The sequence below is a fragment of the Accipiter gentilis genome, chromosome 28 (assembly GCF_929443795.1).
Source record: "Accipiter gentilis chromosome 28, bAccGen1.1, whole genome shotgun sequence".
NCBI lineage: Eukaryota > Metazoa > Chordata > Aves > Accipitriformes > Accipitridae > Astur > Astur gentilis.
In genome coordinates, this window is record NC_064907.1 from 21,321,115 (window position 1) to 21,342,782 (window position 21,668).

The 21,668-nt window shown below is 40.0% G+C and overlaps 1 protein-coding gene across 1 annotated transcript; it reads left to right on the forward strand.

Moving 5' to 3' along the window:
- The first annotated feature begins 341 nt into the window (after positions 1-341).
- On the forward strand, positions 342-21,067 carry GMCL1 (germ cell-less 1, spermatogenesis associated). Its single transcript, XM_049831206.1, has 14 exons — positions 342-671; positions 1,258-1,381; positions 4,228-4,324; positions 5,137-5,234; positions 5,722-5,834; positions 6,555-6,620; positions 6,790-6,874; positions 7,106-7,196; positions 7,722-7,862; positions 12,338-12,407; positions 17,182-17,257; positions 18,140-18,285; positions 18,492-18,579; positions 19,706-21,067. Exons 1-14 carry the CDS (start codon positions 490-492, stop codon positions 19,832-19,834), a joined length of 1,506 nt encoding a protein of 501 aa, XP_049687163.1. The 5' UTR covers positions 342-489; the 3' UTR covers positions 19,835-21,067.
- Positions 21,068-21,668: the final 601 nt, after the last annotated feature.

Consider the following 21,668-nt stretch of genomic DNA (forward strand, 5'->3'; position numbering starts at 1 on the left):
TTGTGTGGGGGGCAGATTTGGGGGTGCAGGCCTACACACCCCCCCAACCGCTGCAATTGCATTGCTGGTGCTGGTCCCTCTTGCAGCTCAGTAACCCGAACAGTTCCTCTCGGTCATCCACCACCAAGCAAGAGCCGTGATGACACTGAGGCAGTGCGTTAGGTCGCGTTATTACTTTTATTTCCTACGGGACCCGAGGAAACCGCGGAGACCCCCCTCCACCTCCACCCCAAAACCCACCCGAGAGCCGCCCCCACCGCCCCGCCCCAAGCGGCGCATGCGCAGAACGTAGCCGCTGCCGCGCATGCGCCCTCACCGCCCCCTCCTTCCGCGCAGGCGCAGAGGCGCGGCGGCAATGGCCGCCACCGGCGGTTGCTGAGGCGCCGCCGCCGCCTACGGCGCCGTCCCCGCTCCGGCCCCGCTCCGCTCCGGGCGGCCTCATGAGGAGGAGGAGGAGGAGAAGGAGGCGGCGGCGACGGCGGAGCGGCGATGGGCTCGCTGAGCAGCCGGGTGTTGAGGCGGCGGGTGGGCCTCCCGCGCGGAGATGGAGCGGCCGGAGACGGTGGTGGCCGGGGCGGCAAGAGGAAGCGCGGTGGGGCCGAGGGGCCCGGTGACAGCGACAGCGACGGCGAGGCCGAGCGGGAGGAGCGGCTCCTCAACACCCCCCGCAGGTCCGGGCGGCACGGCGGCTGAGGGGGGCAGCTGAGGGGGGGGTCTGGTGGTCGTCGTCTCTGAGGGGGCTGCGGGCCTCAGTCATGGCCGTGGGTCTGTCAGGGGGCGGGTAGCGGGAAGGGGCTGCAGGGCCGGCGGCCGTCGCGGTGGGCCTGGGGCGGCCAGGCAAGAAGAAGGGACTGCGAGGGGCTGAGGGGCCTGGCGAGGTCGGGGGCGGGTGGCGGGTTATGGGGGCAGGGGTTGGGACGCTCGAGGGCCGAGCCCGGTCTGCGGGGGCTTGTGGTGCAGGAAGGAGATGGGGGGCAGATGCGGGGGGAAGGGTTTTTGGTGTGGGGTTGGTTGGTCGTGGGCCTGGGGCAGGGGTTAGTTTCTCGGTTTTTTTGGAAAGGTCCCAGCACCAGCCGCAGTAAACGAGAGGGGAAGTGAGCGGGGAAGTCGTGCGAGGACATGGGGGGCAACGGTGGCAGGGAGGTGGGCAGCCCGTTGTGGGGAGAGAAAAAACCCTGTCGAGTACTTTATACGTAGAGTTGCTTCTGTAACAGGAAAAATTTGAGGGAGCGTATCTCTGTTTGCCTTTTTCTGTAGGAAAAAATTGAAAAGCACTTCTAAGTATATTTATCAAACTCTGTTTTTGAATGGGGAGAACAGTGACATCAAAATTTGTGCGCTGGGAGAGGAGTGGAACTTGCATAAGATATATTTGTGTCAGGTAAGTGGTTGCTTTCTTACTCATGATAGAAACTATTTTTAATAAAAGAATATCTGGTAAGTGTTAAGTGTGACTTGAGTTTTTTTCTTTTCTTTTTTTTTTCTCCTTATACTTCAGACTCATTACTTTTTTAGTGAACACAAACAGTTAAACAACTTGTGTTGTGCTTTTGATAGTAATGTTAGGAAACGTAGCTGTAGCTTCCTGTTTGAAAAGTTTCTTCTTCAGTTCCATCTCTTGCTGTTTAATTTTTTTAATCTACTCATCTTAACCTTGGTACATCCTTTGTGAAAACAGTCCTGAAAATTGTCTTTTGATGTCCTGAGAACGTGTTCTTGTTTGCTAAACAAATGGCTGAGTGTCTTCTGCTACGTTAATATTATTGCAGGGCAAAAAAAGCACTTCCAGAATGGATTTGTAAAGCACATCCTAATTCAGTTCAATTTTACTGTTCGTTGGGGCTCAACTATAGGAACCTGAAGTGAAATTGCTGGAGCTGGGTCTCTGTACTTGTTATGCAGCCTTCAGACTTGGATGAAGGCTTTCTTGCTGCTGCACGAGGAAGGTATGCACAGAAGCTCAAAAAAGGACTAAACCTTAGTGCATACCTACAAAAAAGGTGCTGTTTCTGCCAGCATTTTGGTTTGGGCTTGTATTAAGGTGAAGTTCTTTGTGTTACTTTTTGTGGTTTTGGAGCGAAGAGGTACTGTTATCTTTGCTCTCTGTTCTCTTTATTACTTTTCCTGTGACAGAAGTGGGGACAAACCATGGCTTTGTCTTGAAATGTCTAATTCAGTTGTGCTGTTAACTTTAAAGTGGGAGTCTAACCTTGGAAGCAATTTATTTGAAGCGAGAAGAGAAAGTAACGTCAGGTACTACACCTGAAAACGTGTGCACTTCTTTGTTAGCTGTAGTCAAACACAAAGGGGTTTTATGTGTTACAAGATGAAGATTTCACTGTGAGATGTTCAGCAGGTTGCATGCAGTTTCTCTAGTGTAACAAGTGATGGTAGAAGCAAATTCTTGATTTTTTTTGTTGTTGTGTTAATGCCGTGATTTGGTGCAGGTACAGCACTTACTTGCGTTCGCCACAGCAAGGGAAATTTCATTGCTTGCTTGTAGGGAAAAAGCCTTTTATTTTACATGCGTCAAAATGTTTTAAAGAACATGAAATGAGGGCAGGAAAGTAATTTTTGTATAGGCCAAGATTGACCAGTGGCAGCCATCTCTGGATAGAAGAGTGGATGTGTTTGACCGAGGAGGGCAGCTGGCAGACACAGCTTTAATTGTCCACTCACTTTGGACTCTGTATAACAAAGGGAGGATATAAGCGGGTTGGACAGTCAGACTTCCGTCGTGCAGCATAAACAGGGGAGGCACATTGCCGGTTCATCCTCAGACTGTTGTTGGCGATGGTGTTTTTAATCGTTGTTGTGATTCTGTTGTTGCTATGTCTCAAGTTCGTGAAGCTACTACTTAAAACTTAGTGCGGGTTGATGACTAAAATTGAATATTAAATCGCTTCTGTGGATGCTTTTTAACAGACTCTGAAAATTGCGATTTTGTTCTGTAGAGGCCTTATACAACTAAAGTTCCTGCGAGATGAAATTTTGTGGTTAACTGTTCTCGTAAGTCAGGTTTCTATATCAATTCGTGCTCTGTCGTTGGAATTATGTTACTATAGGTAAAATATTTTTGGAGGTTAAAAATAACTCTCCTTGTAAATTACTCTTAATGAAGTGACGACTCCTCCTCTGCCTTGTTGAGCAGACTACCTCAGTCTGAATGTTTCTGTTTCTCTAGTCTCTCAAGTTACTGCATTTAGTTTGTTAAATGACAGTAAGGTGCTGCTCTGCCAGTGAATGACAGATCTGAGAAATGGAGGATTTCTTTTTTCTGATGCTGTTTACTAAAAATCTAAATCCTCATGAAATTGAGGAGTTGGTCTACGTGGCAAAGCTAAGGTAGCTTCATGAGGATTGGTAAGATAATGTGCTGGTTTTGAGAGTAGTGTGTTGTATGTCATCATAGTTAGAGGACATGATGAAGGTATAGAAATATTTACATAATCAAATAGAATCAAAATTGGATTTTATGTTGTTTGCTGCCCTGAGTTGAAATGCTGAGTTAAGAGGTCAGGGAATATGGTGCTGTACAAATAGACTTTATTTTTTTGATCTCTCAGGTAAACTTCAGTGAGTGATAGCATCTCATATTGGGCACATCTCCTGCTGAGAAGGAAAATCATGAATCCTAGTAGAGCAGTATATTTCACTTCATTTGGATGGAAACCTATCAAATTCTAGTTTTATATGCCTTACACTTTATAATAAAAGGTATATTTACATAAATGGTGTATGTGTATGTGTCCTTGGTATGAGACTACAACTTTGTACATTAATTTGTATGTCTTGCATGCTTTTTTTTTCAATTTTTTTTTCTCCAATACCCAAACTGGCACTTCCTAATGCCTGCAGGGTATGTTGTCCGTCGGTAACATTAAGGACTTAGTTCTTGGTCTAATTATATCCCCATTGCTAGTGTGGTTTGTAGGAAAAGAGCTTATGTGGCTTTGCTGGCCTTTTAAAGCTCTTTACTTACTCTGATTACAGACATGTAGTCCAAATTTTCTGTAGGCATTTTCACTTTCAGAAATAGAACAAATAAAATTAGCCCTTTCTCAAGTATATCAGAATGTTTTAGCTTGTGAAGAGTTCCCTTAATACATTTTGTTCTGCATAAAGGTAAATATTATTGCTTTTTCGTTCCATGTGCTGCTTTTGACAGTTTTAATTTGAATGAAATCTTTTACTTGAGTTCTTTTTCTCTCCTCTTCCATCATATAGTCAGGCTACTTTTCCAGTATGTTTAGTGGATCTTGGAAAGAATCTAGCATGAACGTCATAGAGTTGGAGATTCCCGACCAAAATATTGATATAGAAGGTAAGTAAGAACCTTTTATTGTAACATAAACTCTGAAGGTGGAGGTTAAGTTCAACCTGACAAAAAAAAAGCTGAAAATATGTTTGTTTGGGGTTTTTTTTAAGAATCATTTTCAAACTAGTAAATAAGAAACTTGAGAGAATGAGTTCTGTGCTCATTGATTTTTAAGCTTAACTCAGGTCACCAGTAGAGTTGAATTAATTTTTGTACCTCTGAGTTGGGAAGCACAGCTGAAAAGCAACCACTTGTCCTGTTGTTTTAGTATCGGGGCTCTTGAGATCAATGTGTGCAACTCTTGTGGAGACCCAGGTGTTAGAGTGTGAATCACATCTTCATCTGTCTGGTCTTGCAAAGCTACTGAGTGAGTGCTTGCAGGGGCCCAATGTGAGTCAACAGAATGTTTTGCTATGGTTCCAAGCACCACGGAGTGAGAAAGTAGTGTTTTTCAGAAGAATTGCAGAGAAGCTTGTAACATCGTAGTAATACCTCAACATTATGCTAGTGATCAATTGCAGCGAAGGATCATAAGGTTTAACTTCCTTTTATCTAGTTTTACTGCTCTCCACATTGCTCTGTGCCGTGACTTGGTGGCTCTTTTAAGATGAATGTTTTGTTTAAATAGTGACAAGGACTGTATTTTATCGGTTAATGCCATGCTTTGTGTTTTCTGTTTCTGTGTGCGCTTGGGCAGGTAAATACTAGCTTTCTATCCAGAGCAAATAAGATTGTAGAGAATGCGTGCACTGAAGTGGATTCTTTTAGTTGTCCGTGCTCAATGCCCTATCTTTGTTTGACACTTGTATTCTTTTCAGCTCTGCAGGTGGCTTTTGGCTCGCTGTATAGAGATGATGTGTTAATAAAACCCAGTCGAGTAGTTGCACTTTTAGCAGCAGCCTGCATGCTGCAGCTTGTAAGTAATAAATATGCAATATTTTATGCTTTCTTTTCAGATACAGATAACAGTTAAGATACTCACACACGTGTACTGTTTCACCCAGGGAAATGAATCATCTTTTCAGACTAAGTTGGGAAAAAACCCAAACGTAATGCAGTGGTTTTATTTAAAAATGCTATGACTAAGATTCCATTGTAATATTAGGTGCCGCTTTGAGAATCATATCTAGAAGTAGATTAAAGTATGTTTTAACGGCTCGTTTGTTCTACCCTGAAGGTATTCATTAAGCTTTTCTTTCATGTGATATATTGTTAAGAAAAAATCTATTTTTCTGAGGAAAGTTGGTTTAAAAATTCTGGGTAGTGTAGCATAGGTCACTGTAGTGCTTGTGACTTTGGTAATTGTTCAGGCATGAAAATTTGTATGAACTGCACAATCTTTGATACTTTCTGTTGGGAAATTAAAACTTTGAATATTTGTGGGTTTTTTTTCCTCCCCACAGGATGGCTTAATCCAGCAATGTGGTGAAACAATGAAGGAAACCATTAATGCAAAAACTGTGTGTGGCTATTATAATTCAGCGGGGACATACGGGTTAGACTCTGTGAAGAAAAAGTAAGAATTACTTTCTTTAAGCTGCTTTGTACATTGCTAATTAAACCTGTGAATTTACAGACAGTAAAATAATGCCCAAGTTAATTTTTTATTTTTTAAATCTATCTGACTTGGGCTCTGCTTGTCCTACTTATTTTTTGAGTTTCTACTATGATCAGTTACCTTAAAATTGGTGTAGATTATGGTAGATTGGTTGGCCTGTGCTGTGAATGAATGAATGAGTGAAGTATATTAGTAAAGACAGTATGTTTGGTCTTCAGTGGGACAATGAAATAATACTTGTGATCATTGACTGTTTTATCACAAAGCTGCTTTAATATTCAGAAATTAAGCTTAACCTTATCTTAATTAGGAGGGATAATTACATGTTTGGGAGCAGAATGCTGAGGTTAGTGCTAACTGCTTCCTTCTGCTGTGAATTTGTGTGTTCTCAGAGGTTTTTGTGGCATTAATAGTACTTTGAATTTAGCTTTCACTGCAGCCTGAGAGAAACTAAGTGCAACTTTAAGAGTTTTTAGAACATCTTGGAAGATTTTATGGTAAACGTCATGTTTTTGAAATAACTCTTTTTCATATTTTTATGCATTCATGTCTTGGGTTAAAGCAGTATTTCAAAATCACATGGTACATAATCAGGCTTTGTCACCCTGAGCAACTGTTGCTGGAATGTTGACATGTATAAGAAAAAATGAAGGTACTAATTCCTTGCTTTTAATCTAGGTGCCTTGAATGGCTCTTGAATAACCTGATGACTCACCAGAGTGTTGAACTCTTCAAAGAACTCAGGTATTCAGGCTTCAGTTAACTTTCAGTGTTGAAGTACAATTTCTTCCAAAATATATAGCTTACTACAAATTATTTTCTAGGCTATTGATGGTTGCTTGTTACCTAGCTTGTTTTCTTGATTTTGTGTATATTGTCTCAGAACTCGTATGACTTTTTTTTTTTTTTTTAGCATAAACCTCATGAAACAGCTTATTAGCTCTTCTAACCTGTTTGTAATGCAAGTGGAAATGGACGTGTATACTGCTCTCAAAAAGGTACTTGGCAAAGGGGCTGGCTGGGGCTTCACAAAGTTGAAGTCCTGTGTAGTAGTTGATTTGTAATGTGATGAGAATTTTAGCCTTTTTGGTATTTACTGAAACTATTTAATAGAGTATCAGAATCTTTGTAGGAATTAATGCATTGTGAAAAGATTCCTTTAATAATGCATCTATGACTTGTTTGAAAATTTCTTCAATTACTCACTAGAGTTTGTTTATTTTACCTAGTGGATGTTCCTTCAGCTAGTGCCTTCTTGGAATGGGTCTTTGAAACAACTCTTAACCGAAGCTGATGCCTGGTTTGCCAAGCGTAGGAAAGGTAAGACTAATTGGCATGGCCTTGGATTGGGGAAGGCACAGGTTAGAGGTGAAATATGATAGTCTTCCTCCACTTCTGAACTTCCTCCCATTTTCTCTGGGAAAGCTTGCCTCTGCCAGCAGTCCCCAGCATCAGATTCTCAACAGTGATAGCTTTTTCACTGTTTTGTCCACATGTTTTCAAGTGAGCACATAGCTTTTTCACTGTTTTGTCCACGTGTTTTCAAGTGAGCAGACATGGTCACTATTTTTGCTTTGTTGCTTTTGCTATTGTTCAGTTAGGGTAAGCTTTTGTGGCCTTCTCACTAGAAGGCACTAGTGTATTTCAAAAGAGGAAAAGTTTGGTCTAACATTTCTGCTGAAAGGTTTTGAATGTAAGTAATTTCTTAATTTTAGCTGCAAATCGTGATTTGCCTGTCCATAATACCTTTCTCTGATCAATAAGTTAAAACTCAATTTCAAATATAAATAGGGTCTGGAAAATATTTAGGAAAATAAATTGTAATACAGGTGCTCTGTCTTGCAGATTTTGAGGATGACATTGCGTTCCTGGAATCAGAACAGGGGAATGCATTCCTGTCGGTATTCACGCACTTGAGATTACAGTATATCATCAGTGACTTGGCATCAGCCAGAATTATTGAGAGAGATTCCCTAATACCCTCAGGTGAGTGAGTAGTCTTCTGATCAAGTTCTGTGTGTCTTTCCTAGCCCGTCCTGCCCTAGAGTAATTGGGAAGATCTGGGTGCATTTACTGGTCTTACCGCTCACATGTTTATCTCCAACATCTGAATTGTGGCTGAAGATTCAGCTGAAGTTGAATATTAAATTTACATGTGTAAAAGTCTTAAACATGTAGGTATGGTAAGCATTTTGTTGATCAGTCAGTTTATCAAAATACTCTATAATCAATACATAGTACAATATCAGTGTTTAAATGACCCCAGAGCCCCAGACATGCAAAAAAACTTTTAAGAGAGCAAAACTTTCTGGGACTCAAGTGTCTTCTAGCCGTTATCTTTCTAAAAAGAGCTGGATAGATTTTCATAGAATTTGGAATAATACCTGAAAATGAAAAGCGAAAGTACAAGATGCTGTGAACTCTTCTCCAGTCTTCAAAGACACGTGTTACTTGCTAACAGATATTTAGGATGTTTTTGGAGGGGATAGGATTTTTAAGTATTGCTCTCTTGTCCTTTTATTTGCATTTTTGCTTGTATAAAATACATCCTCATTCTAGGTCCTGGTGCTTTTTGAAGGCCATAGAGTGAAATGCCATTTAATGTTACTATAGATTACTGCGATTAACATTACATCATCACTGAAAAATAAAAAGCCCCATTCTCATCTTGCTGCTCATGTCTGAGTTCACAGATAGGCTTTGTTCTTTGCTTGGAAAAGTGTAAACCTGGATAGATGAGTAAGACTGGAAATGAGTAATCAAGTTGGGGTCTCACTTGAAAATGGTTTTCCACTATCATTTGTATCTTTTATCTTGTGAAATGCCTGCCCCTCCTTCTTTTTCCCTTTATTTTTTTCCTCTGCAGCGCCCCCCCCCCTCCCTCCAGTTAGTTGTGCTCCTTATAACAGTGTTTGGACTTCTCATGCTCTGCCTTTGAATTTGGCTCCTGGTATTCTTGCTCCACATTTCACTCTATTCAGGGTTCCCTTATCATAGTTGAATCTTAGCATTGAATTTTGCATCTTAACTCTGACAGGTGTGTTTTTTTCCTAGCTCATGTACACAGCTTTGATATTATTTTTTTATACCTGTCCACATGATAACCATTCATCTGTGTGTCTGTGATGTCTATTTATAGGTATAATTGCCAAATGTCAATTAAGACTGCTTTTATTGAGCTGCTTATCACTCTTATTTGTAACTTCTTAGCATCTGTGTTCTTGTCATCTGTCCATACTTGTAGCCTTGGGGGTTGCTTTGGACTCTTGCCATACGGAAATATTTCACCTGTCTTTGAGTTACACTGTCTTCCTGCAAAATTAAAATTTTTTTTTTCATCTCATATTGGCTTTTTCCTTCTTGCTGCCATAGATGTCAACACAATGATGATATAATGCCAAAACAGGCTTGTTGGGTTATTTATTTTGAAGCCTGCTAGCCTGATCAAGTTGTTAGATGTTTTCAAAAACAACTTTCCTTGCCATTAAGGTGATGTGGTTAGCGTCGCTTTACTCAGTTTGTCTGTCTTGTACTGCTGTATCCTGTCTCTGCCTGAAATAATGGCTTAGTTGCTCTTTGTAGCTGAATGTCTGAATAACCTTGAGCACCTCTTTCTCATGCTTTGAAACGTTCAAAAAACGTGGCTATCAAAAGCTGAATTATGGCTCCCTATGATAGGGGGTACCTGTGGGGAAGAGGGTAGGGTCTTTTCCTTGCTTGAAATCTGTCAATCTCTTGAGTGAAAGTGGACAATTACTGTTGCTTAAAAGTACTGGCTTTCCCTACTCCTAATTCTGGTTTAAGTTAATACCTTAACAGATGGAGAAGAGACCGTCTCCTGCACTAGTTCTGACAAAGTAACATTCGAAGGAACTCAGGTTATCCTGTGCTCAAAACGTCTATTTAAAAGTGTTCTCTGAACAGCAGGTGGAGGCAGTGTATTCCAGAGAGCTGCGTCCAGCCGAGGTGCAGTTTGGGTGAATGGTCTGGTCGGCTACCTCCAGCAGATGGGGCAGTTTTTGACCTCACGCGAGTGATAACATTTTATATTACACGTAAAAATGTCAGAAGAGCAGATCTGATCTTTGATATGTGATAGTTTATATGCTTAAATGATGTATAAAGTAGATATAATCCATCTTACTTAAGACTGATATTGGTACAGATTTTAATCAAAGTGCAAAGGCATCTTCATTCTGTAATAAAAAATAAGGCAACTTTGGGTGAATGATCCTTTAGATCTTTAATGAAGGAGACAGGAGAACTGTGAATTATTTCCTTGTGAAGTGGCTTTGTCAGCATGTAAGATGTTGCAAACCAGAAATTTGCCAGTAGTACACTTGATTTCCTTCTCTTAATGTTGCTGCTGTTATCACTTGCCAGAACTGTGATGGGCAGCCTTTTCTTAGTGTTCTTCAGTGGATAAATTTTGTGTCTATACTCAAACCCAGAAACCTTCTATCTATGTACGTCAGAGGAAGAATGTTTCTTAAATTGTTACAAGATTAATTGCAACTTTGAGGCTGATTTGCTTGTGCTTAGCAAAAAAGAATGTAATTTTCACATAGTTCACAAGATATTAGACAGCAAAATGCTTACTCTTGTAGTTAAACAGCTCATAAGCTGTGATAAATGCTGAAATAGGCTTGGTCACCTTGTAGTTGTGTGGTGGGAAAGGTAGTGTGATAATGAGTGTGTGGTTAGTGCAGAAAGAGTATCTGGTGTTTACACTGTACCACTGATTATTAAAAAATAAATAAATAAAATGCTTGAATCCCGAGAGAACTGGGAGAGCGGGGAGGGAAGAAGAGCATAATGTGGAGACCTCTGTGTGTAATGAAGTGCTGTTAGAGCTTAATACTTGATAGCCGTTGTAATCCATTGATATCAGTTCATAGCCAAAAGCTATGTTGAGATCAGGAGCTCTTGCTTGTCATTTAAAACGAGGCTTAGCTAAATATTGGTGATGCACTATTGAACAGGTTATTGGCTGCAAGCATCCAGTATTTGAGGTGATTGCATGGCACCTGAGAGAATCTACAAATGTGGAAATTGCTGGGTAGTTTGTATTGTAGTATAAGCCTTTTAGATTATTCTAGATGAAATTATTCTCAAGGAGGTAAAGAAGGAAATCGTGGTGAATAGTTGAAAGAAATGGTGTAAATTTTTTTTTTAAAATACCCTGTATGTGCATAGGACCTGCAGGAGAAAACTGAAATACTGTATTAGGAGTTCACAACAGAGTCTGTTCTTGTTTGCATAGAAAAGATGCAAGAGACAGAAATACATAATGTGTCTGTAAGCAAAGTGTTCATTGTTCTCTTTAGTTGGTAACTTCTGAACATTTCCTAATCAGCGTTTTCCCTCTTAATGTTTACAAATTAACAGATTAACTACAGGTGAAATACAACATCTGAAGCAGATACATACATACGCAAAAATAGAGAAGGTGCTCTATCTCTTCCCCCCCCTCCCCCCCCTTCTAGCACATCCATTCTCTCTTCCTTACCTGTGTAGTTTTCCTTGATTCATTTTTATACTTTCTGTTGTATTTGGTTAATTCCCATTTTGATCTGAATCTTAACTCTAGAGTAATTAGGGCAAGGGCTGGTTTTAATTTTTGCATCTGGGACTTCTAAGGCAATCTCAGCACTATGATCTCACTTTTTCTCTCTTCTATCATCTTCATCAACTACCGGTTTTGTTTTTGTGGTAACAGTGGTTCTCAGCGTTCAATCATCCCAGTCCGTTCCTCCATAGAGTTTGTTCTTGTACGTGACCTTGCATACTTGTCCCGTTTATCTTGTAAGAAGAATTTACATACTGTGCTTTTGGGTGCCTGTGATCCCTTTTGTGTAACCGACTTGCAAGCTAGTAGTTTTTGTTCTGTTTTATGTCTTGGTTGCAACTGTTAAATTAATACAGCCGATAAAATCTTTATGGTGCTCTTGGAGGAAGACGTGATTTATGTTTATTCCTGGTAGGGGACAATTTCTGTTTGTTTTTACCATATCCATGACAAGTCACTGTTTCTTTTATCCTTTGATTCTGTTTTCTTCTTGTTTAACTTCTGTAGAATTCTGTTGGGGATTCAGAAAACAGCATCTTCTCCCAAGAGCTTGTTAACAAGCTCCTTGGCTTAACAAAAGTTTGCATGCCGAGAAAATGTGTTGAGTTGCATCACTTCTGGCAATTGTGAATGCTTGATAAGATGAATATAGTCCTGAGTTACTTAGTGTTAGTTGTTGATTTTTATCTGTACCGCTTCTTCTGTAGATGAGGCCTAGAGATGAGTAACACAAGTGCGTTATCAGGTGGTGGGTTTGCATAGGCCATCCAGTTAATAAGTGTAACCTTATTATTTCAATGTAATTTTATTTCTGTATTTCAAATGTTTATGAACATCCCCATTCCCAGCTCCAAAGACAACACCAAGCTTATTTATTTTTTTTTAATTTTAGAATGGCTGTCCTCTGTTTACAAACAGCAGTGGTTTGCCATGCTCAGAGCAGAACAAGACAATGATATTGGGTAGGTATATTACAGGCTTTCTTTTACTTCTTAAATTAGAAACCTTCCTTTCATATAAATTCTGACATGATTAACTTTCAGAGTTTACATTAAGAAGAGTGGGGGGGAGCATACTTCAGTGGTTTTAAACTCTGTTGTTCTCTGTGGAGCCGTCTGTTCCCTTGGGCTGGCCAATCTCCTATCCTTTAAACAGTAGAACTCTAGCAGACTTGTATAATGCAACCAGAGGTAAATGCTGGGGAGGGATGTTTTGTATTTTCTTTTATGTTGGTTAATGCTTCTCACTGGTACTTTGCCTTGAAATATGTGTTGAGGCTGTGAAAGTAACTTCTTAGCCTTGCATTTTAAGGATGACTTTAGGAAAAGTACTGCAGATGGAGAACAAGCCTTTTCTTCTGTCCTGCTTCCTTCCTCTGTGGCCTCGGTGGGCAAGAGGTTGCAGTGCGATGTAACTTAACTGAATTGGTGTAGAAGACAATTTGTCATTTTTTTTTTGTTTATGCAGGGATAACTCCACACTAACCTTTGTTCCCGCCTCTCCCATCCTAGCTTCCCAGACAGCGAGCGAGGGCCCAGCACCCAGCAGGGCTTGGCATCCTGTTTGCCTCATTTCTTTCTAATTTCACAGCCTTTCCCCCCCTCAGTGTTTATGTTTGATAGCTCTCTCTACTGCAAGCACCTCCAGCTTTTCCCAGGCAGTGCTCTCTCTACTGCAAGCACCTCCAGCTTTTCCCAGGCAGTGCGTCCTTCTCCACTGCTAAGACCCTGTTCTCTCTGTAATCCTCCTATTTTATATCCTATCTTTTCTCCTTCCTAGACCCTGTGCTGTACTGTGGTGGCATTGCATTGCCATTGAGGAAGTTCCATGACAACTGCTGTGTTTCTGTGCCCTTTCCAAGATCTGCATGTAGCTCTACTTTGTGTAACACCCTGACTGGTGTCTCTGTGTGTAATGGGTAGTTGGGTTTCTTGAGCCTGTGCCTAACAAGGGTTGTCAGTGGTGGTGGCTTGGGCAGCGAGGCATGTTGATTTAATGTATGTCACATATAGGTGTGTGATCACAAACTGTTTCGCTTCCTTCTGCTTGCTTTTTGCCATGTTGCATTGAGCCAGGTCCCTTAATCTCCAAAATGCAATTGGGGGAATAGTTCCTGCCTCTGTCTTCTCTCCTGGTTCTTGGTGTGCTTTGTGGAGAACAAATGTCAGGTCTGGAAGCTGCAAAATGTTTGTTACCCTTCAAAAACCAATAAACCAAATTATTTATTTTCTTCCATCAGTTCCATTAGCACAGCATTTGCCATTCTGAAGGAGAGCATGTTCAATTGCAGTGGTAGGCTTCACTTATTAATTGCAGTCTGAAAATTATAAGAACCACTGTCCTGATTTGAACCTCAGGCTATGCAGTCTGTGACAGCGTTCAGCAGTAGAGAGGTACAAATCTCCCATCTCCCTTTAAAGTGAAGAGTAAGTGTTGTCTTGATGTACTTCTCTGGCAGTGAGTCATTGAGGATTTTCCAGATGGAGGTTTTGGCTGGATTGTTACTGAACAACCAACCACCAATAGACCTGTTCTTAAATAGGTACAGTTCTGTTTTGAAACGGCTTATGCTTTAGCCCCAATACCCTGTGGCAGTGGCTTCCATGGCTTAATTGCGTATTATATAGGAAATATTCCCTTAATTACTTCCTTTTGATGTTAACATGTAATAGTGTAAAAAAAATCCCCAAAACTCTGACTTTGGTCTTAAGAATAGTAAAGATTTTTAAGAAGTGGTTCTCTTTGTCAGTAGCAGCGCTTCAGAAAACAGTAAAGTACGCAATTGTGAATCTTATCATTTCAGCTCCTAAAGATTAATGTCGGGTGGTCATAGCTTGTTTCTGATGCTATTGTTTTCTTGGGAAGACTTTTCTTGTAATGCTGGCATTGATGTATCTAACAGTAGACGATTGTACATTGAGTGTTACCTTCTAGCTTGTATGGGAACCACAGTTAATATGAAAGTGAGTATTAACATAGTCATCAAAATTCTGACACAAGATAAGACTGGGTATTTGCTTATTTTTGATGTCTTTTGGTAGTTCACTGTAATACACTGAGAGTATTTTAATTGTCAGCCATCAGATATACATGCTTCTGAAAAAGTAAGCTCATACAAAACTGAAGCGGTGATGATGGGGATCATAGCAGCTTTAAAATGAGCAACTTTCATGTTCAACTACAGTGCTGATGATTTCAGTGACTCTTGGAACGAGCAGAGTATTTTTCCACGTTTTTCTTGCTTGTCTAGTTTCCTCTTTTGCAGTATGGGATTTTTTTTCTTTTTTTTAAAAATGGCTAAAACTGAATATCTCGGGCAGAGAAAGTTTTGCTTAACAGTAGACATCTGTTTGCCCGAATGTCTTATTCTGGCATTTGTTGCCAAGGTCTTTCATTAATGGCAGTGGTAAGAAGTGGGTGAAATGTAGTGTTTCTTCTCAATATGTCTTAGCTTCTGACTTTGGTAGTTTACAAACTTAATGGTTCAAGGTGGCATCCAGGTTACTGTTTGTTTAATAGTCAATACTGGACTAATTGTTTTTGAACGTGGTGTTCTCTGGAGTCGTGTGGGAGGGAGATGGGGGGGGGGGGGGGTTGCGCGCCCATGCATGCGTGGAGTGCTTCCCTGTAGTTATTTGCAGCTCAGTTGTAATGTTGCTAGTCTATAGCACGCAATCTCTGGGAAGATAAATGTTATTTGAAGTCCTGAGATCACTTCTCTGTCTTCTAGTGGAAAGCTGTAGTGCCACCCTGCAGCGAGATGCCTGTGGTTCGTAACTCGTGTCTTAGAAGGGAAGACGTGCAACTGTTCCTTTGTATTAAGGCAAATATTTTGGACATTCAGCCAACCTGGAGCTGAAAGAAAAGAATTAAGGTTTTATTAGACCATGCTTTTATCCAGCTCTGCTGCCTTTCCTCTCACACTTACTGGCTGTATCAGTATCTTAACATGTGTTTTTTCCCTTAGAGATAAAGATGCAAACTTAGTAAGCTGAACAAAATGTGAAGTCTGACTCCCAGTGAGCTGAAGTAAGGCTCTATTTTCATATCCCACCTGGTGCATAGCATAATTGCACCTGCTTATTTTAAGACTGCCAACAAGGAAATGATATTGCTTTGAAATGTGTGATGTGGTTTGCTCTTTTGATAACTTTAGAGAAGGAAATATTTTTCTTGTACTTCATATAGTTTGCATTTAAAAGGACTAAACATTTTATTCACTCTTCAGAATTTGAGAATTTTTTAGTGTAATACTGGAGTTTGTGACTTTGAACTGTAGCTGCTCAAGGTTTACTTGGGCTAAAGTGGATTTCTTTTTTTTTTTTTTTTTTTTTATTAAACATTTGTTCTGTGGCAGATGCAAGACAGACCTTTTGAGTCCATGACTGGAATCATTTTTACTCTAATCGTCTCTTTGGCAGTGTTTAAGAATGGAATAGAATAACTTGACTGTTCACTAAGCATGTGGTAGGCCAGTGTAAGTGGTTAAAGCTGGAAGTTTTGCATCTTCTGAGGCTGCTCAAGGAATTGAGGGGGGAGAATACTAATGTCTGTCTGAACATTATGTACTAATGTTTGTGAAATTTGTCACTAATTAAACAGAAATAAATCTTTTATCACCATTACTGAATTTAGGTCAGCTACATAACCAGTTCAGCTAGAAGATGTGGAAAAAGCACACAGGAGGTTCTTGGATTAATTTGGTTAGCATGATTAGCTTATTTGCTTAACTTACTCATAAAATACTTAATCTTCCAGGATTGGTTTTTACAGAAACAGGGGGTGAAAAGACCACAGACTGAGTTTGTTCGTAAAAGCTATAGCCGCAAGTTCTTGTGGTGTGTGTACAGTAGGAAGAGAACAGATGCTGCGTTTCTTCTTGCTTATATAGCTTGAAGTATATTGTTTGATATTGTGGGTTTATAATTTAACTTGAGGGGGGGGCGGGGGGGGGGGGGCAGTTGCCTTTCGTTGTGATTTATAATACTCACTTTAAGCGTTTGTCCTCAGTGTAACTTGAAGACTTTCTGGCAATGGTTGCTTATTTGATTAATGATGTAATCGTGTCTAAAGTTAAGTGAGTAACATACCTCTGGAAAACTGGGACTGACTTTACTTATGCTGTCTCTGCAAGATTTTTTCTACATGTTGAAGCGCCAGTGGAAATTACTGGGTGAAACAAGTTCATGTTGGTATAGGATTACAGAATTAAGAGGCTTGTGGCACTTCATGATCACTGTGGGTAAACTTTTTTTAGACAGGTTGCATAACCAGCCACTTGAGAAATCTTTTCACAATGTCTCTGTGGGTGCTTCTTCATAGCACTGCTATTCTGCAGAGTCCTGCAGCTGTTCCTTAACAGTAGCACTCATTTATGTTTGTGCCTCGTAAGTTGGACTACTGCATTTAAAAAGGACTTAAGTTTTTTTAGGAGGATTGGAGAATGTATTTCATTGCAACAGCTATTATTTTCTTATCTGGAAAGGTTCTTCTGTAAAAGTCCTACCTAAATGAGGTGTCACAACCTGGTTTATATTGCAGTTTTGTAGAGTAGTTGGATGTTCATGGGACAGTTGGGGTTGGAAGGGATCCTGGGAGGTCATCCAGTCTTAACTTCTGCTCAAAGAAGGGTCAGTTGTGTGGTCAGACCAGTTTACTCGGGTTTGTTCATCTTTCCCATGTTAAAGTACAATACAAAGCTGTTTAAGTGTCCTTAAAGATGCAGTTTTTTTGTAGGCCTCAAGAAATAAATAAAGAGGAACTGGAAGGTAACAGCATGAGGTGTGGTCGAAAACTTGCAAAGGATGGTGATGTAAGTACGGCATGTGGCTAAGTCTGTGCATAGCTGACATGTCTTAGACATGTTAGGTATTTTCAAAACATGTAGGTCTTAATTGTCAAACTGCATCAAAAAGATGTAATGGAGATGGTACGTTAAATTATTTTGTTCTCCCTAGAAGGATGAAAATGCTGTCTTTGCGATGAATAAGGGATTAGTGTTTTAATTGTGCTCTTACGCTGCAGGCAAGCCCATGTTTGGAAGAACTTTAGTGTGTGAAAGGAGGGAACGTAGCCATGACTTATCATTTGAGACTTGTAAAATACATGCAGTTAAAGTACAGTTCTGATTAATGATGTCTTTTTAACTGGAAAAGGAAGCTTTCTAGATAAAATGTGTAATAGTCACAGCCAGAACCCCTGTGTGTTCCATATACATATGTATATATGTCTTTAGGTAACAGGTCTTGTGAAAAAACACGAAACATGAACTTTTTTCCCACTGAAGTGTCTTAACCTAAGGATGTTGCACTCCAAGAAGTGCTTTAAGCATGAATGGGATCCTGTAGTTAAGTGTTACTCAGAAATACAGCACCAGTTAACCATAATGCAGAAGTATTTTAGATCCACTTGTGTTAAATGTGGTTTTGTATGTTTGGAAGGCAGCTGATACTACGCTTGTCTCGTGTAGTCATCTGTCTGCAAGGGTTGGCCACTGAAGTGAGTGATTGCCTACCAAGATGTCTTATGTTTCAAATAGGTGTTGGCAAGGATCCTTGAATCCACCATACATCTCTGTAGCTGAGAATCCCATTCCCAAGTTTGATTTGTTGGAGAGGTGGCACTAATCGTTGGTGTTGTGTAGCCAATACTCAGACTAGTTTGTTTGTGGTTTTTTTTTACTTACGTTCTTCAGTACTGCTGGCGGTGGACTGGATTCAACTTTGGCTTTGACCTTCTTGTTACATATACAAATCGTTACATCATTTTCAAACGGAATACTCTGAATCAGCCATGCAGCGGATCAGTCAGTCTGCAGCCTCGAAGAAACATAGCCTTCAGGTAAACAGTAACCAAAAAGGCAGACCCTGTGGTGTATGCTAAAATGTCTTAACTAAGTCTTTCCATGTATGCTTGCATTAAATTTTGTTGCCACCAAGTTAGTTACATTTGAAAATGTTATTCTGTCTCCTTGGGAGAAACTCTTTGTGCTGGAAAAACTTAAGTTATGGGAGACTTAAGTAATTTAACTGTTGTTATATCCCTAGGTTACGTCTAGCCTCTTTTGATAGCAGTGGGAAAATTATTTGCAGTAGAACAACAGGATATCAGATCCTAACCCTTGAGAAGGACCAGGTATGTTTGTGGATTTTTGAGCTGTTGAACTTGAATTGTGAAGTCCAAGGCATGAAAAAAATGCTGAGAAGTCAACAATGCTTTTGAAGAGGAGTTGTTCTTCTTGTTGTCATTGCTGATGTGGAATTTCAAGTGTTCCTTTTATAGGCAGTGGAAGATCAAGCTAATTTGTGGAGTGTAACTAGAGTAGGGTAGTGTGGATTTCATTAGTGTTGATAATAGTGAAATTAGTTCCCATGGTGCTGCTGAAGCTATTTGCTCTTAGTGTAGTGTTCTGCTGGACGACTGCTTGCTTTCCCAGACTTGCAGCGCTGGGGAGATTACCTGTCTGAATAATATGTCCATCAGACTCCTGCTTATTTAGAGGCAAATTTGGATTTTGTTTGAAGACATTTATTTATATTGTAAGCTGAAAAGTTAAAAGAATGCATGTTGTTTGAGGATGGTATTCATTACTCTATTAAAAAAAATAAATAAAAGCTTCAGAGAGGAGTGGAGGTTTCTTAAGAGAATGTGCCCATTTCTGCCCATCTGTGACAGCAGAATTTAGTAAGGAATGCGAAAGTCTTGATCATCAACTTTCTCAAATCCTAATCAGCAGCGATATATAGATGGTGAGTACATATAAAACTTTTCCTTCTAAATGCTATCCTTACTGTAGGATGAAGTTTCACTTTTGCTACCCAAAAAACAGTTCCTAGAGTAAAACTGAAAAATTCCTACCAACAAACTGTAATTTGCTTTGAAATATAGACTATTATAGATGGCCTGGTTGGTTAAATCTCCTGAAACTGGTAGTGGCAGAAAAGTCTCCCTTTCTCTCCAGTGTGCTTGAAGGTGATATTTGCTCAGCCATTTCTTACGGTTCTGTTATCTTTGATGCAGAAGGGTTGGCAGCACTGCATCAAAGGGTTGTAAGCGTTTTGAGAATATCTCATCAGTTAATATTATAAAACGTCTGCTTAAGGTGAATTACTATCTTGGAGCTTTTTTATCTTCTGCTTTTTAATACCTAGTAATTAAAATTTATAGAATGACAGTTAGTATCAATCTTGTGTGCTTTTTGATGTACTTCCCTCTAATGGCATCACTTACTACACAAATGTCCACTGTGTTTGCTTCACAGGAGCAGGTAGTAATGAATTTGGACAGTCGACTCCTGATCTTCCCACTCTATATCTGCTGTAACTTCTTGTACACATCGCCAGAGAAGAAGGCTGACAGTGAGGCACTGCTAGATAATTCGGAAACCTGAGACCTCTTCAGTGGAATATAGTAGCACTTCTATAACTCTGTATGCCTGCTTTAAGTTAAATGCCCTGCTGACGCACAGAGCTTTGACAACAAAAAAGGCCTTACACTGTAGCAAATATATATGGCCTTAGTATACTCCTATGCATATCTGAAGAGAAGATCAGAAATTATGTAGGCCAAAACTAGTTATCCCATATTTTTGTTTTACTTCTGTTCTGCACCTTCAGACAGTAGCCATTCCATATTTGAGAAATGTTACATTTTTATTTTTCTGGGCGAAAACTGAGCCAAATTGGAAATAGGGAATTTTCGTGAATGACATCTTATGAACTTACCTGTCAGATTCTGAGCACACATGGTAGGACGTGTGGTTTTTGTTAGGGTGGTTTTGGGTTGGTTTTTTTAATAACTGATCTGTGAATACCAGATCTGCATTCTGCTTACTTTTGTGGTCCTTTTGCATTAGGGCCAAATACATCTACGTAAATGTTGCCTGTCAACTTTTGTTAGTTATTGAACTGTACAGACTTTCAAACCTGCTTGTTTTAATGCTTTATTGCATCTCATATATGTATATTTCTTGTTCTTGGGCTTTTTTTAAAAAATTTCAGCAAATATTTATCTTTTTTTAGCACGTGAATTTGCTAATAAGGATGCTTGTAAGTTAATTATTTTTTTCCATGTACTGAAAATATTCATTAATGTACTCACCATCATTTTGAGTCTATTATACAGCAGCAGCTTTCAGCTAGGATTCTCCTGAATGCTTACTATACTCACATGAACCAAATACCAGTTTTTAAACATTGTTTGTGACTTGTTTTAACTGTTACATTGGGAGTATATCCCATTTTAGCTCAGGAACTTGTGACCTTTGAGTGCCTTTTGAGTTGTATGTGTTAACGCAAACTTCACATCAGTTAAGCAAGGTCACAGGATCCAAAGTAAGAGCTGGGAACAATGGATTCCTTTTCAGTTGGTTTGACGAATGGTCAAGTGTAAGAGACACTCTGTTCATTCTTTGTATGTGTTGGGTTTTATGTTTGTCTATTGCAATTTTGAATTCTTACAGCAGGATTTTTTGATTCAAAGTGGGAATTTTGCCTCTTTAGCCTATTTTTTTAATGTTGTCAGAAGAGTATTAAAACCATTTGTACTTTTAAAACAAGGATGTGTTAGGCAAGATGGAAAAACATGGCAACTTGTCAATAAATGATTTCAAGTGGAATACTCACTGGTTCTATCCTTTTCTGCCATGAATAGCTTTTTCTGTTGGCTTCAGCCTGTGGATTCACCTCTGTATAACCTTGTGTTGTGTCACACTTCTTTGGAAGAAGAAAGCAGAAGCATTTTAAGGCGTTCATCTGCTGCAGCATTGAAATTGGTATTTAGATACTGAAGTAAGCAGTTTTTCTTTTTTTAACTAGAAGTGCCAAGTTTTTAAAATGTGTCATTGATTCAGTGGAAAGAAATATGGGCTGCTTGTTAATGGCAGAAGAGAACAGGTACATAAAACCCTTTTTTTTTTTTTTTTTTTTTTTTTTTATGTAATGCCAGGATTGAAATCTTAAGCTTTGTTGGTGGGTTGAGCTGCCACAGGGCTCCTGCTTTGTGCTGAGGGCTTAGCACCTCCCGTTCAGGTCCAGATCCTGCTCTGCCCTTGCACCCCGCTGGCTCCCAGGGCCACCCGCTGCCCCTGCTCACCCTGGCAAAGCCATTGTTGCCTGCGCACCCCCATGCACGTCTGCCCTTGCTGCTGGGGAACCGCCACCCTGCAGTGTGGTGAGGATGTGAGCTATGGAGTAAGAGCTTACGTGAGCCTTATCTTGACTTTT

Bases quoted from the DNA above. Each gene is read 5' to 3' on its own strand.
- GMCL1 (XM_049831206.1), top strand. From the start codon at position 490: ATGGGCTCGCTGAGCAGCCGGGTGTTGAGGCGGCGGGTGGGCCTCCCG. The intron at 5,235-5,721 runs GTAAGTAATAAA...TCCTCCCCACAG, and splicing joins CAGCCTGCATGCTGCAGCTT to GATGGCTTAATCCAGCAATG. The intron at 7,197-7,721 runs GTAAGACTAATT...TCTGTCTTGCAG, and splicing joins GTTTGCCAAGCGTAGGAAAG to ATTTTGAGGATGACATTGCG.